A 16397-nucleotide genomic window follows, 5' to 3' on the forward strand; every position below is an offset into this window, starting at 1 on the left:
CTTCGTGTCTTTTATGTGGTGGTTTGTGCACTCAGTGACGCTAGTATTTTACATTGTCGAGCAAGAGCTAAAAAAAGCTCAGTAATTAAATCACTGTTAAAGCCCCAAATGTCTCGCATGTAACATATCAGAGAATGGCTTGTTCTTTTTCAAAGGTTCTGTTTTCAGAGTTAAGACTAGAAGCAAGGTTTGCAGTCTGGCACTCTCCAGGAGTTACAGTGTTTATGTACCCTGTGAACATATGACCCATGGAGATTTCTTATTGTACATCTTCGAATACTCAGATTTTGGTAGAGGAAGAAATAAGCATAAAATGGGGTTGATCTTCACAAGTAGTGCTTGCTGTGTTTTTGACAGTTTACTTTTTTCCATTCTTGCCCCATAGTTTTAGTATCTGAGTACCTAAACTGCTTTTTTTAGAATCTTAAATATGATTTTTTTTTAATGTAAATTGACATTTTCCCACCCCCGTTTTATTAAGGTCTGTATTCACATCTGCCATTAACTTTCAGTAACCAGACAATTGTAACAGTATTGAACTATTTGATAAAACATTTCAAGTTAAATTCCACCTTTAAATGGATTGCCCAGTCCCCAAGTTAGCATCAGTGTTTAAATATCTAAAATGATAAATGGGTCATTATTAATACTTCAGTTATAAGTAATCAATGTTTTTCTCCCTATAGCTTTTCTACAAAGATGTTTTAGTTCTATGGCTTTTGTGTCTCTTAATAGTATGGAGGAACAGTGTGGGATTTTGAGCTATATTGTGCAGAGCTAGCTTACATACAGAACTTGGCAAGCAGAACTGCATTAGGAAACACTCATGTGACAGTTAAAATGAATCGGGCCTGTTCCAAAAGCTCCCTGTCCTTACCCTGTAGTGGGAGGAATTGTTAATACAGCCCCTGTTCTTGCTGGTCTACTCAGGGAAAGTAAAACTGATGTGGACTCCTGACCAGAATGGATGAGTTCATTTGATTTTAAAGATGCATGGTGCAGGAGTTGGTCATAGCTCATCCTTAGCCTAGCTATAAGGTATTTCAAATTTTATAGATAATTTCAAGTAGTAATTCATCCCTTTGCTTTCCCCAGTGTTTTAGATTTGTTAAGAAATATGAATGGGGAATTTTCATCCATGAGTCTCACTGTATGTATATAATGGTTTATATATTTACTGTACATACTACTTTTTGGAATGCCCTTTCTTTATTTTTCCTCTCAAGTGAAAATGGAAGGTGGATGATTGGAGCAAATATGTGAACTGTGTTTTGTCAGCTTGTAGTGCAGGTTACAGTGTTACAAGTCAGTGTTACAAACTGGGTTAGGATGCAACATCACAATATTCTTTCAGAATTTGTTGCCTATGTATGAATCTTTCTGTTATTGTAATTGCCAAAAGGAGCACAGATAGGAGAAGCTTACAATCTATTACTGAGTGATATAAGGAACACTGGATTCTTTGCTTTAAAGAAATAAAACCAGCAAACCTGTGATAAGTGAACTTATTAATTTATTACCCTTCATCAAGCTCAGTTGGATCCACTGGAATGTTTCTTTATCTGAGAAAGATTATTTTTTTTCTTCTTTTAAAGTTGTCATGTAGATTAAGCATTATTTCTTTTCCAACTTGTTCTAATTTTGGAGAAATTGTAAACAATGTCTTAGCTTTGAGCCATCATGTGTATACATTAGTATGCAAGAGTGTATGTGTATACATTGGACATGTATCGAAGTTATCTGGAGAGCGTACAAAATATTGAAAGGATTACTGAATGACAGAAATTAGAGACAGCTTACTTTCCATCTAGCTCTTTAGGATTACTTGATCATCTTATATGTAAATTCATTTGTCAAGTCTCGCTGAGCAGAAACTTCTACGCTTTCTCCTTGGAATCTGTAATAGAATCCTAGAAAACTTAATTTGAGTAACTTGTACTTCTGCTGAGTCCCAGTTATCTTTATATTTTTATCCTATCATGCTAGTGAGGGACTCCAAGTATGATATGGTATTTATATAATATATATGGCTTTTGAAGTTTGTTTAGTTGATTTGTGAGTTATGGCTTACTGGATAAAATCTACATATATTCTGGATGACGCTGAAGTAAATGTCTCCAATTTATGATATCAGTTTTGCTGTCTACTAAACTCCCTTCTATTTCTAGTTCCACTTGATTTATTATTGAGAACCATAAAACTAAGGATGTACAGTCTTGCAAGAACTGCATACAGAAGGAAGGTTAATTCCTCAGCATGCTTTTCCATATGCACACATAATCTAAAAATGGAGGCATAAACATTGTCATGTTTAATTTTGTTCAGTGGTTTTCTGTTTTCTTTAACCTAGCGTGGGTTGTTTGGTTTTTTTTCCCCTTTTGGATTTAAATAAATGTCAATAACTTGAATGTTAACTCCGGTTTTATTCTGGTGTCTGTATTGGTTAGGTTTTTCCAGGTTAGAACTTTGATGTATTTTCTTTTTTAAAATCAGTGTTTACAATATCGCCTAATGGAAAAGAACCTGTATTTGTCACTATCTTTCTGCTGGTATTTATGCAGAGAGTTGTTAAAGCCAGGCATAACAAAACCCTTCAGCTGCTCACTGGATAGTTTTCCTTCTTTCAGCTAAGTATAGTTCTTTCCATATTACAACGTGCATTGGTTTCTGATGACCATGTGAGTTAAGCTATTAAGGATTTCTTAAATGCATCACTAAAACTATATTTTTCTACTAAATTCCTTTCATCTATTTATTGTGTAACTGCCTTCAGAGAAGAATAAAGATTGTGTGACCTGATTTCTTCTTCATTTATTAAAAGATTTTGGTTGTTGCACTTTATTTTCTTTGCTTATTACCTACCTTGGGGGAGAAAGTGTACGAAGTGTTAGAAAGGTGGATTTTTTTTCTAAGATCATGACCTCAAGCTGAGGTTGTGTTTTTAGGAAGCACATTTTATAATACTTTTCAAAGTTTTTCCATCTTTGTAGTTTTTAAAACATAAATGAATATTTATTCCTAAGAAAGGAGAAATAAATTGCCATTCCAGTTTATAATCTGTGTAATCTTTGTAAAGTATTACTTTCTCTTAAGGTTGTCTTTGGAATTGAGCATTTAGGAAGAGGATTTGGCTTTTTTTCCCCCTAATGTGAAACCTGTTTCAATATTATTGCATGTAAATTGACTAATATTTTATTTAGTGTTTTTAATTACTTAAAGTTGTATTAAAATATGCAAGGTGGGTATTATTGCAGTGGAAATGTTACAAAATTTTTCAAATCAGACTTCTGAAATACTTTTTATCTTTCAGGGTTACCAGGGAATGGTTGATGGAGGTGATAATATTGTAGAAGTTTCATGGGAAAGTGTTTCAAGTATCCTACAAGTGGTAAGTATTAAGGGGTGGGGTGGCACCCAAACCCTCTCTCTTTAAACAGGGAAGCAAAATTCTACATCCAGGCAACCACTGCAATTATGGATTCAAATTCAGTGATGACTGAGTGACCTGTACGTACCACTTTTAGCAGAGCTTGGTTTCTACAGTGTGGATGTTTGACTCTTTCTAAAGATCTTTGTGTGATTTTGTATTTGGTGCACAGAAATAATCCTGGAAACCTTTATCCTAGACTGTCAGCATCACATGTCATCAGCCTCCTAAGACCATATTGACAAGCCTATATTTAATAAAAAAGACATCACAGGGCCAAAATATGGAACAACTGTGTTTTGTAAGGCGTGTGTTTTCTTACAAAATCGTGTTGGCTTTCTGTGTAAGTGGATTTAGACTTATAGTAGTGGGTGTAATTATAGTACAATTCTCCAGAGCTCAGATAATTCCAGTGACTTTGTATTTTATATTACAACATTCTGCAAGGAGGCCATTTGGATCTCCTTACGCTTTTCCTGAGCATGGTAATGTTACCTCTTCCAGAGCAGATGCTATGTTTGGCACAGAGGACTTACTTGGCAAGCACCAAGCTCTCTGAAAACTACCTCCAGGTGAAGCTTGGTTTTCTTTGGAGCTTTCTGTAGAGCTAATATAATAAACATAAAACAGCAGAGAGAAAAATAGATTATTTTTTTTAAAAAGCAAACAAATACTTGGGAGTACTGTGAGATATTTTGTCCACATATATTTAGGTTTTTGGTTGGTTTTTTTAACCCTCCCCATCTATCATAGAATCTGTAATCACAGAATGATAGAATAACTTGAGTTGGAAGTGACCCATAAGGATCATGGAGCCCAACTCTCTGCTCCTCACAGGGCTACCTAAAACTAAACCATATGACTAAAAGCATCATCCAGATGCAATTTATGATTAAGAGAAAATTGAGGTGTCATAGCCAAGCCACACAAGGGCATAGGCAGGAGCAGGATGTAGGCATCCTATACATGTATATAGCGTACATACTATAAGAGCAACACCTTTCTGAGCTTGATTGCTAGGAATTCAACAGACCAACAATGAAGCTGAGGGTACATCTTAAAGAATGTGTCTAGTTGTTTTGATAAAAGATTTTTCAGCCCAAGATTTATTTCTGTTTAATCAAAACAAGTTGTAGTATTTTGATTCAAATACATAGACTGTGTTCCACTTAGAACTATGCTTTTTAAAATATGAGAATATCTAGTTTAGATACATTTTTTAGTCCTGATTGTTATTTTTAGAAATCTCCCTGTGTACGCTTTTTTTATCTGAAAGCTGAACTGATTTTATTCCACTTTCTTTTTTGTTGTTTTTTCTTCCACTAGCAGCTGTTGTGTATTGCCATGTAAATGGCAAAATAGTGCCTAGGACTGGCTTGAGAACTGCAACACCTATTGACAGGGCAGATCATATCAGTACAGCCTCTATAGATTTGAAGCTCAAATTTAGATTGGCCTGACTGATTTATTGTAAGTTAAAGAAAATGTTTGTGCAAAAGTGAGGTAATCATCTGCAGATATGTTTGCAGGAAAAAATATTTTTGCAGTCTTGATTAATTTTCCTTTTTACTGTGACAATAAATAAGATCAAAATCAGACTTTTCTTGAGTGACTGAACAACATAAACATAGAAGATGTGTAAATAACTTCTTTTCAGCAAGATGCCTAGCCATCCTCAGTGACAGGGTGCTTCAGTCTTTTTTGAAAATAGTAACTTTCATTTTTGGAGAAAGTTCTTTAAATCATATTAATACATTCAATAATTAATAAGAGAAAATTTAGCATTAGTCTGATCTATAAGGCACTAAATTTGGATGCAGTTCTTTCCATAATTCTGTGGAATGACAATAAATGCTAATTTTGAGCTTTAGGGATACATCTTTCCTGTTATTGTTTCTGTTTCTTGATATTAGGGGAAAAAATGTCATGCTTTGAAGCAAATTCATTAAAATACTTAACTACTTAGTATTGTATCACTTTTACTATTGTCATCACATATAAGTAACAATTAGATAATTTATTGAATTTTCCTTCATTTTCCTTCAAGAGTAACTCTTTTATCAGTCATTTTTCAGTGTTTTTTCCCTGGTGTGTCTATCTGCTCTTGAGAACGTAATTTCCCATAGGTTTGATAATTCTTTGCTTTTTATTACTTGCTGTAAAATTAAAGATGGAGGTTATGCTACAAAATACCCATTTGCCATTAATCCATCTTTAAAAAGTCACTAAAATACTGGATTATAAATTAAGACTGTTATACTTCCTTTTTCTAGGGAGGTACAGTTATTGGTAGTGCACGCTGCAAATCTTTTCGTACCCGTGAGGGCCGCCTGCAGGCAGCCTACAACTTGGTTCAAAGAGGAATCACTAATCTTTGTGTGATTGGCGGAGATGGTAGCTTAACCGGTGCAAATCTGTTCCGTGAAGAATGGAGCGGACTTCTAGAAGAACTGGCGCAGAAAGGTAAGTTTGCATTTAGACCTTCTAGACTTCTAGTCCAATTGCCAGGGTAGTTATGTACCCTAATTATACACATGCAAACTATATCCACAGGATATTTCTTAAGTTCAAAAGTAAAATGCATACATTCTCAGAAATTACATCGTTCTTCATAAAGTAATATTTTTTTTCTGTACATCCTCTCTTACATACCATAAAGCTTCAAAAAAGGCCAAATAAGTTACTGGGTAACATTCCGTGTGGCTTTTTTTTCTCCCCGTTATGAAGTACTTTCAGGGTCTGAACTTGGAACTTTCTGCTTGGAAAGCCTTTTGCCCTTATATCAAAGCTGAGATGGTAATTCCTTTCCTGCAACAAGTTACACACTTGTTTGTTATCAAATTAAGATGCTTTCCTGCCCTGTGTATCACTATTTGTTTAAGATCACAATCACAACATTAAGTGGCTGTTGCTAAAAGTGCATCCAGCCCAGTAGCTGTCTTTGATAGCATCTGAAAAAATGTATAGGGAAGTGTTAAAGAACAGAATAAGCATAAATAATGCTGTGTTGCTGCTATATGTTATTCATATATATAAATACTCTGATAGGTTCCATCCATTTCTGTCTTCAGGATTTCCTGAACCAGACGCTGTTAGCAGTCCTTAACTGACTTTCTCTTCCATTAATGCATACAGTCTCCTTGAAAGCATACAGATTTTTCCTGAAAACATTGTGTAGCAAGGAGTTCTACAGCTTCACCGAATGATGAGGATTGTGAAGAAACTTCTGTTTGTTTTGATCCTGCTGGCTTCTAGTATCATTTGATGTCCTGTAATTTTTATGTTAGAACAGTGAATGATCAGTCCTGCTTCCTCTCTGCATGCCACTTGAGATTTTACAGCTGTCTTATTTTCCCTTCATCATCTCTTTTTCTAGATGGAAGAGTCCTAGTTTGCTTAGTTGTTCCTTATATGTAAGTTCTATACCTTTGACCATCTTTGTTGCCCTTCTCTGAACCTTTTCCAGTTCTACCATGTCCTTTCTGAGGTGGGGAGGACCACAACTGCACCCAGTATTCAAGATGAGGGCAAACCATGGATCTACACAGTAGTATAATGATCTTTGTTTTGTTCTCTATTCTTTTCCTAATATTTTCTAATATTTTGATTTTTATTTTTTGACTGCTATTGAGCATTGAAGCTGATTTATTAATGAAAACAGCATTATTGTGTTATTATGCTGAAAATAGCATTATTTTGTTTGTGGTATTAGGGTACATTTTTCACATATATTGGTTTACATTTATCTACAATGAATTCCATCTGATACTTTACTACTCACTGTGTCTTGCTAGTCGTCTTCATTTCTTCTCAGACACTCCATACCTTTAGAACCCAAATAATTCAGTTTGATCAGTAACTTTGGCACCTTACTGCTCATTCCCTTTTCTAGGTTATAGCTGAGTAAGTTGAACAGCACAGATCCCTGTAGAACTCCATTGGTTACCTTCCTCAGATACAAGAACTTGTATTTACTACTGCCCTCATTTTCTTATTTTTTTACCCTCTGTTTCACATTATTTATTTATTATTTGCAAAAGCCTTCTTTCTTATGCTGTGGCTACTTAGTTTCCTCAAAATCCTTTGGCAACAGACCTTGTCAATGGCTTTTTGGAAATATAAGTAAGATATGTCAACCAGATATCCCTTATTCACGTGATTATTAAGTTACGTTTGGAACTCTAGAAGAGGTTTGTAATGCATGGTATACATTCATAGAAAACATTTTGATTCTTCTTCAGAATTCTGTATTTGTCTTTTTGAACGTTAAGTTACATTTATCATTATGGTTTCTACTACTTTCTCTAGTAGACATTAAACAGACTGATACATAGTTCTTCAATCCCATATTAAAAATTTGGCGTTACATTTACTACCATCACATCAACAGATACTGGAGTAGTTTTAAACACTTAAGCAACTAAGGTATTTCATCCTTGAGATCCTTTAGAACTCTTGGATGATTCAGCATTTTCACTGATCTCTTGGGAGACACAGACTAAAGTTTAGAATAGTAGCTTTTCTATTATATTTGCTTATTAATCATGAAATCAGAGCCTTTCAGTGTTGCGGAAGAGAAGTCTTTAAAAGTTTAAGGCTGGTTTTTGATTGTTTACATATGTCCATAATCACATCCAGTTTGCATCATTTACTTCTTCATTGCACGTCATACACCGAAACTACAATGTGAATGCTATTTAAGTCCAAACCATCAATTCTAAGGTTGGTTACAGAACTTGATAATCTGTTGGCACTTTGAAATGGACTGAAAAGCTCTTGTTTCCTTCATTACTGTAAGGAGTTCTATGCAGGATTCTTTTGTTTGGTTGTTTGATTGGCTTTTGTTTGTAGTTTTGACTAACCTTGTTACCTAAAATATCTGAACATAATTTGATGTTTGGATATGTTTAATTTACAAAAGTAGAGCATCCAAGCAGTGTGTCTAAAATGTTGGGGTTATGTTTTTTTAAAACCTTATAGCTCTTTCTCTGGATACTTCTTTACAGGAAAGATTGATGAAGAGGCTGTTAAGAAGTATGCTTACCTTAACATTGTGGGAATGGTTGGATCCATAGATAATGACTTCTGTGGCACTGATATGACCATAGGTACTGACTCAGCCTTGCACAGAATCATTGAGGTTGTGGATGCCATTATGACCACTGCTCAAAGGTAACTTGTGGTATTACAGAAAACTACAACAAATATACAGTTGTTTATGCTTCAAATCTTAAGTTTCCTATTGCCGTACAATAGCAGAGAGTGTAAGTTAATTTTAAATATAAATTAGGTAACTGGTATTTGTAATATTTCTAGAGCAGGAATAAAAGCACCTTTGGGCTGCAGCGTTCAGTTGTCCTGGTTTCTTTTGGTTTTTTAGTAACAGCTTTTCCATCATTCCTGTAGTGGCAGCACTTCAAGCATCTGATCATAGAAGCTGTGTCAGCTTTAGGGGCAGGCTTTGGTTCTTTAATGTTTTCAGTCTTTCCCCAACATACACTTCTAGAGAAGATCCAGACACACTTTGGATAGCACTAAGTAGTATCTGTTTGTATATAAACTTTCCCTAGATAAAATTTAAGCAATTAAGTGATTATTTTTTTTTAATACAGCTGTATTATTACAGTTCTTAACTATGGGTCTGCATAATTTATATTTCTAGTGAACGTTAACCTCTTCTCTCCTAACTGCCTTTACATGTTTTAGAAGAAAGTAGTAATGATAATGAATTATGTGTTGGAAGTTACATAATTTTCAATACATTGTTTAATAGGACTTCTCTTTTGCTAATGAATTCTGTGTTTGGTAAGCATGCTAAACACAAGCTGTTGCCTGATGCCAGGTTCTGATCTCAAGAATTTGGACTGAAGTTTTGAGTTGCAGTATTGCAGTTAATTTGCTTTCTTATTTTTACAGCCATCAGAGGACATTTGTTCTGGAGGTTATGGGGAGACACTGTGGGTATGTATTATCTTCAGCAGTTTGTGTCTTATACAGATATAATTATGAAAGATCAAGAAATCTGAATCATAAATGTCTAATCTTTTTTTATGTTTATTAGGTATCTAGCTCTTGTTAGTGCCTTAGCCTGTGGTGCAGATTGGGTATTTATTCCTGAATACCCACCAGAAGAAGGATGGGAAGATTCAATGTGTGTTAAGCTCTCAGAGGTAATCTATCACTGTGTTTGGGATTCCCTGATGCCTTTGCAGAAGTTTGTTTGAAAACTGATTTAAAAACGTGATTGGGACTTTCTGCAATTGTTTTGAAGCATTAGATGGCCTACTCTGGGGATTACATAAAACTATAGCTATATATGCAGTGTATGTACCTTTCCTCATTAATTTGATATAAGACATTTCACTTCATCAGTGTATGAATGTATGAAGATAAAACGTGTGAGAACTCTGAAGTGATCAAGTATCAAATCTTAGCAGCTTAATGTAGAGCAATTGATTACAAAATTGCTCTGTAATTTTTTCATTTTTTTTTAAATTACATTGATATGCTTTTATTTTTATTATAGAATCGTGCACGAAAGAAAAGGCTGAATATTATTATTGTAGCTGAAGGAGCTATTGACTGCCACAACAAACCTATAACGTCAGAGAAGGTTAAGGATGTAAGTGTCAACATCTACACCATACAGTTTCCGTTTTGTTCTTAAGATGGTGCTTGTTGCTAACAGTAACACTTCTGTAAAGTAAATCTGTTCCTGTAAAGTAGTGTATCACAAAGTTTGCTGATTGTATTTTATATTTGTGCTTTATTATCTGAATCCAGGGAAATCATTTAATTGGAATGTTTTCTCCTTGTAATGTAAGACGACAGTCCAAAAACACGTACTTCATGGTTCCTTAATTGATGGAGTCTGAAATCAGCTCAAATCAGAAATTACAATCCTATTTAACTTTATTTTTTGTAAAATTTTAATAATGTTCTGTTTCACAGTGAAATAATACTGTCTACTTTGAACATAGTCTTACCACTTTTTTGTACATGGTTTATTTGTCAAAAATTTCATTGGTGTCTAAGATTAAGAAGAACTTTTCACCCGAAATTACTCTGCTTTTCATGGAGAGGGTCCCTTAAGGAAAGAAGTTGAAAAATGGTCATCAGCAGAAAGAAGCTATGACACTTTGACTTTGCCTGGGATTTTTCTGTCCTGTGCCTCTGAAGTTCTGTTTTCCCTAGCTGTCAGCATGAGAGTAATCTTTGACTCTTAGTTCAGAATTGCAGTTTTACAAAGTAAAATTTGGCACCAAGCAGTGTTAAGTGTGCATACAGCAGATAGCTCTTATGCATTTATGGAAGAAACATTACTTGCTTGCAACAAATTTCAGCCAGTTAAAAAATTCAAAAACTGTATTTTCAAAATCATCTATCCCTGGATTTTAATTTCTAAGGCTTTTTTTCTGCTTTATGGTATCCATTACTTATTCCTAACCAGCTCACTGAAGGTGTATTAATACATGTTTTCCTGTGATTTTAGATTTGGTATGTAACAGAGGAAATGGAAAAAAGTCTGACTGAATGAAATAGTTTTATTACTTTATTTTTTTATATAGTTTATAGCTTATTATTGTTTATTTAAAACTATAATTTTTACTGCAAGTTTTAAAAGCTTTGTCAATTAAGGTTAAAAGTCATCTTCACTGAAGTTTTACTCAGAATCTTTTGGGGTGTGTGATCTTGCACATAGATTAAACATGAAGTGAACAAAACACTATAATCTGACTTCTGTCAAGTATTCTAATTATAATATTAAGACCTGTTTTTATAAGGCTGAGGACTGTACATAGTGAAGCCGTTGTAACTAGTTAAAGCATTGCAATCTAAGCCACTATTTTGCCATTATTAAATAAAAGCTTCCTTTAGATTAGGAACCTGGAATTTAGGTCTAGGTTAGGAATAAAATAAAGACTGGCTTAACTTTTGTAGTATTTTCGTTACTGTTGACATATTAATGTATAGTATATGTAGAATTTTATTGTTCCAATAGCATGTAAAGCAGAGTAGTGCTAACACTATATATATACATATATAAAATAGTGATGACAACAAAACCACTATATCTTGAAATTCTTTGCAGCTTGTGGTTCAGCAACTTGGTTTTGACACCCGAGTAACTATCTTGGGTCATGTGCAAAGAGGTGGAACCCCTTCAGCTTTTGACAGAATTTTGGTGAGTGAACCTGAAATAATTACCCACAGCGCCACATAGTACAACTACATTTTGGTTATTTATTTGGGGATGGAGTGGTTCTTTACCTGATTAACTTGAAAAATCCAATTATTGCCTCACATTGACTGTCTGAATAGCTCGAATTCAGAAGAGTGAAGCACTTCGTGTAAAGGAATCTATATTAGGTTTAAGTAGCAAAGCTGCAAGAACAATTGTCCATACTTAAGGGTATTAAACAGCTACAATATTTTCACCTTCCAAGGGATAATTGGTTTCAGCTTGATTTACAGAGAAATCATGACCATTTCTGTAATTGGGAGCCTTGTGATTTTAAGCGCTTGCTTCAACAAGTCAAACATTATCTATTTTCAGGCAAGTCGTATGGGTGTGGAAGCTGTGCTTGCCCTTTTAGAAGCTACTCCAGCTACCCCTGCCTGTGTCGTGTCCCTGTCTGGAAACCAGGCTGTCCGTCTGCCTTTGATGGAGTGTGTGCAGATGGTGAGTTTCTGGCAAAAAGCCAATTTATAGTTATTCATTAACTACAACAGACCACTGTGTACAATAATTGCCTGTTGTCGTTAAAATACTGATGGGAATGTGTGCAGCACTTTCCCACGTTTGGGAATAATGAACTTCATGTGTGTTCTCTATGTGTTATTACTTATTTGGAAACTCCCAACCTCAAGAAATATACACTTATTTAAAAAAATCGTTATAAAATTTCATCTCAGAGCTTCTTTTTTTATTGCTAAAACAAATTCTTCAAATTCTTGCATCCATTTACGTGTCATACACAAGAGTCAGGTTTCTGCACTAAAATTGTTCAGCTTAAACTGAAAAAAGAAAATGCAAAATAGATACATTGATTATTTTTATTTTTTTTTATCCCAGGAAGGTTTTAGGTATCTACTTCTACTTGTTCTTCTGTCCACTGTAATTTATCCTATGATAAGAGGTAGCTCATAAATTAATGAAATGTCAGTATTTCTTTTTTCACTTTGGAAAGCTATTTCAGAATGGTTTATTTACTGGAATATATTAAATATTCAACTTCCTGTGGTTTGTAAACATATTGAGCAATCAACTTGTTTTTTCAAGACTCAAGAAGTCCAGAAAGCCATGGATGAGGGAAGATTTGTTGAGGCTGTGAGGCTTCGTGGAAGGTATGGCCAATAACTCCTATCAGTCTGTTTGCTCTAGAAAAGCCAAATTGCTTTGCTGTTCTGGCACTTCATGTTTTATATTAATTAACTTTATATCCATATTTTTTTATGTATTTGAGAACAATAGAGAAGACGGAAGAAGAGCTGCTTAGATAGCATAATTGAAATTCTTACCTGCAGCTACTACTGTAGTTCAGTACTGGGTCAGACTTCTTTACTGGTACTAGTCACAAAGAAATGAGCTGCAGCCTTGTATGAGCTGAACAGTAGCAACCCTATGTTTGTTTATTCAAGATTTTGAGGCCAATCCTGTGAGCTTGTTTGTAAGTAGCTGGTAGTTTTCCAACAGTAAAGCTGGAGGAGACATTTTCTACTCTTATGTGTCAACAGACCATTTTATGTTTCAAGTCATTTGATAATAAAATGCTTTATCCCTGATCTGTAAAACTAACTTGCCAGCTATATAGTTATTTTATATTTTTTCCATATTACCTTACAGGATTAAGTATTTTCCAAGTGTTCTCTCATTCCCAGTTTTTATCGTGTTTTGCATTTGTAATAACTTTGGTGCTAACATTACACACCTGTTTTTAAAGGTTTCTGAAAAACGCAAGTGTTCCTTTAAAACAACTAGGAGTTAAAAAATTTACCATTTTATTTAGCTTACTTATTTTCTTATTTATTTAGGAGCTTTGAAAACAACCTTAACACCTACAAATTGCTGTCGCACAAAAAACCAGACGCTGAGCTTCCAAAGGTAAGGGCCTTTTTTTGGGTGTACAATGTACATCCTGCTTTTGGGGTATCTTAGCAAATATCTTCTCATTCTGCCTTAATACTCTCTTCAAACCTGTACCATAGGATATTTTATAAAGTTAATTAAATATTATAATGGCAGAAAGATTTATTGAATAATTCTGGTTTTGACCATAGTGACTGTGTTGTCTCACTGGTTAATTCCTTTTTTAATTGTGGTTTGTGATGATTTGCTATCTTATTTGCATGATTATGTTACTGTTTTGTTTTTTGGATTTTTCTGTTCCAATTAAACATTTGAGTAATGATTAATAGTATCTTCTCAATATTACTAAGAAGAAAAATTGCATTGAAAATAGGAAAAGATTATTTGAATAGCTGAAATCTATTCGGAAATTCTGTTGAGAACAAGTAACATAATCACAACTAGCCGTTTTAATTCACAAAAATTAAAAATTACTGTGTGATATGTCAGTGTCGCACAGTAAAGGAAACTTGGTTACAAATGAAGTCATAGGGGCATTAAAGGAGACTACGATAAAATAAATCTAGTTTAATTTTTTTCTTTGTTCTCCACCTCTACCCCACCCACTCCCACCCGCCCAAAAAAAAAAAAAAAAAAAAAGGACCTAAGTTTGACCTTCCAGAGATCAAAGAATTCAGGATTTTTTTTGGTGGGTTTTCAACATTTGCTTTGCTAGATCAGGTGTTTGTTGTTTCGTTTTGTGTTTCTTGTATGTACCACTGCAAATTTAGCAAATTTAGCATTCGGCTTTTGTATTTTGTTTTAAAATAGTTGTGCCGTATCTTTTTGTGATGGATGGCATTAGAAGGAAATGTAGGTTGCATGTAATTATTAACTACTTGGATTTGACCACATTAGCCAAATCTGTGTGCTTCAATAAAAGGGGTTGGATGGGAATTAAAAAGTAAATGAAATGTGCATGTCACAGGAATTGAGGAAAAAGCTAAGCTGATCGGATCACTGGAGCCTACTGAACACTCTGGTTCAGCAATGTTGCTGCACACAGATATTATGCTGCTTGTGTTTCCTTTGCATTTTTCTACAATCCTTTGATTTTGCCAGAGCTAAAAAAGAAACTATGTAAGTTCTGTTTTAGGTCTCTTTTTGTGGTTTTTTTGATTGGAAAAGATTCCATGATCATTACCTAACAACTGTTCTGGTTTTTTGGGGTTTTATTCCCATCTTCCAGGAAAAAGCTAGTAACTTCGAGCTATTCTGTACCAATTTGTTATAATTCTGTCATGCCAATAGTTACCAACAATTTAAGGTCATCTAGCTGACCTAAAGCATGATGAATTTTAGTGTATAAAATCAGACTGTCAAGTTTTCTTGCATTTTGCTTACATAGTTTGCTATAATTTAAATTGTTTGCTAAAGTCATAGAGAGTGCTTAAATTTTCTAAAGGTGTAAAATTTTAATTCTTTACTTACATTTTGCTCTCAGTATTAATTTCAAAGCTGTAAAAATAAAACCAAATTAATAAATTGCAGATCCTTCTACATCTTCTGGCAATGGATTGTATTTTTATCTGTTTTAAATTAACACTTACTGATGTCAATGAACCTGTATTGATTTGTACCAGCTGACCATTTCTTAATCAAAGAAACTGGCCTGTGATTTATCTGGAAATAGGCCTTCTATTTCAAGGCATATTTCATATACAGCAGACCTGCATTTCATGCTTTGAAGTTAAAATTTAATTCAAAGATGCTTATTAATGTGTTACACACAGTAGCACTCTTGCTTTGTTTACCCTTACAGTGCACATTTATGAGTAATGTCTTCTGTTATATTTTTCTTTTTAATGCAAGTATTGAAACTTGTTCCTCTGGAAAAGAATCGGTGATCTGAATGCTACCGGATTTATCAGTACAAAGTAGTAATTCCATTAAAGAAAACATTCTTAATTTTAAAACTCTTGTGGTTTTGGAGTTGGGTATGTTGTAACAAGACAGAAGTTTTTAATAGTATTTTGTAGCTAGATTTCATTATTTTCTCCACTTGTATTATTCAGTCTGTAATGCTTACATCCATTTAGATGTAGTTGTTTTAGAGTACGATTGATAACAAAGCAATATAAATGGGGACTAAATGCATAGGTATGGAATAAGCATTATATACCAAAATATTTATTATTTCTTGTTATGTTTTAAATAGAACCTTCTCTCTTACATTGCCTGTGGTTTAAATTATAAATGTATATTTGATCTCTTAGACTTCCATTTGAGTAGATTACCCGCTACTTTTAATACTCATTAAACTTGGGGAGACACTGTATATAAGCACAGTTACTTTGAGGCGTTAGGAAATGCTTTAAAAACTGCCATCATCTGAAAATGTATGGTACTGTGAAAGATGCTGAATGCTACTGTTTACTATTGTATTTTCAGCTGCTCTAAAATCCTGGCCAGTGCTTTAATTAAAAGTTGTTGTCTGTTCTGCTTTGCATGGTACTGATGATACATACCTAACTGCTGTAGTGCTAGAATAATTTCCTGCTCTTTTCTTGGCTATTCTGGATGGTTTTGGAAAAAATTACTGCTTTGATCACATGAAACTGGTTGAATAATGCAGCGTATTTTATGTTTCTTGAACCTAGTGGAGCTACAGTATAAGAAACTGAATAACTTAACCTACAAACCAAATGAAAATGTGATATAAGTCTGATTTAAAAACAAGCATTCTTTATTTAAACTTTTTGTTTGTATGTGATATTCTGCAGATCAGGAAATATGTGTAGGTATCTCCTACTTACTTTCAACTTTTGGATGGCTGAAGGGATTTGAAATTCTACTTTCCTACATTCCAGTATTTAGCAACTGTGTATGATGGACAAATTA

At 34.1% G+C, this 16397-nt stretch overlaps 1 protein-coding gene across 8 annotated transcripts in view; it reads left to right on the plus strand.

The window, feature by feature from the left end:
* The window catches only part of LOC119147606 (phosphofructokinase, platelet), a 46872-nt gene that overhangs the window by 12706 nt on the left and 17769 nt on the right, over positions 1 to 16397 (plus strand). For 4 of the 8 annotated variants that reach the window (XM_037386844.1, XM_037386845.1, XM_037386847.1 and 1 more), the window contains 11 exons: positions 3311 to 3388; positions 5701 to 5890; positions 8434 to 8599; positions 9344 to 9388; positions 9489 to 9597; positions 9954 to 10049; positions 11520 to 11612; positions 11985 to 12110; positions 12711 to 12775; positions 13463 to 13532; positions 14158 to 14205. In XM_037386844.1, the coding sequence (XP_037242741.1) occupies positions 3311 to 3388; positions 5701 to 5890; positions 8434 to 8599; positions 9344 to 9388; positions 9489 to 9597; positions 9954 to 10049; positions 11520 to 11612; positions 11985 to 12110; positions 12711 to 12775; positions 13463 to 13532; positions 14158 to 14205 (1086 nt within the window). The remainder of the gene's footprint in view (positions 1 to 3310; positions 3389 to 5700; positions 5891 to 8433; positions 8600 to 9343; positions 9389 to 9488; positions 9598 to 9953; positions 10050 to 11519; positions 11613 to 11984; positions 12111 to 12710; positions 12776 to 13462; positions 13533 to 14157; positions 14206 to 16397) is intronic. The other 4 variants (XM_037386849.1, XM_037386851.1, XM_037386848.1 and 1 more) reach the window with 1 other exon arrangement.

Source organism: Falco rusticolus, chromosome 4, assembly GCF_015220075.1.
Source record: "Falco rusticolus isolate bFalRus1 chromosome 4, bFalRus1.pri, whole genome shotgun sequence".
In the NCBI taxonomy this organism is placed as follows: domain Eukaryota; kingdom Metazoa; phylum Chordata; class Aves; order Falconiformes; family Falconidae; genus Falco; species Falco rusticolus.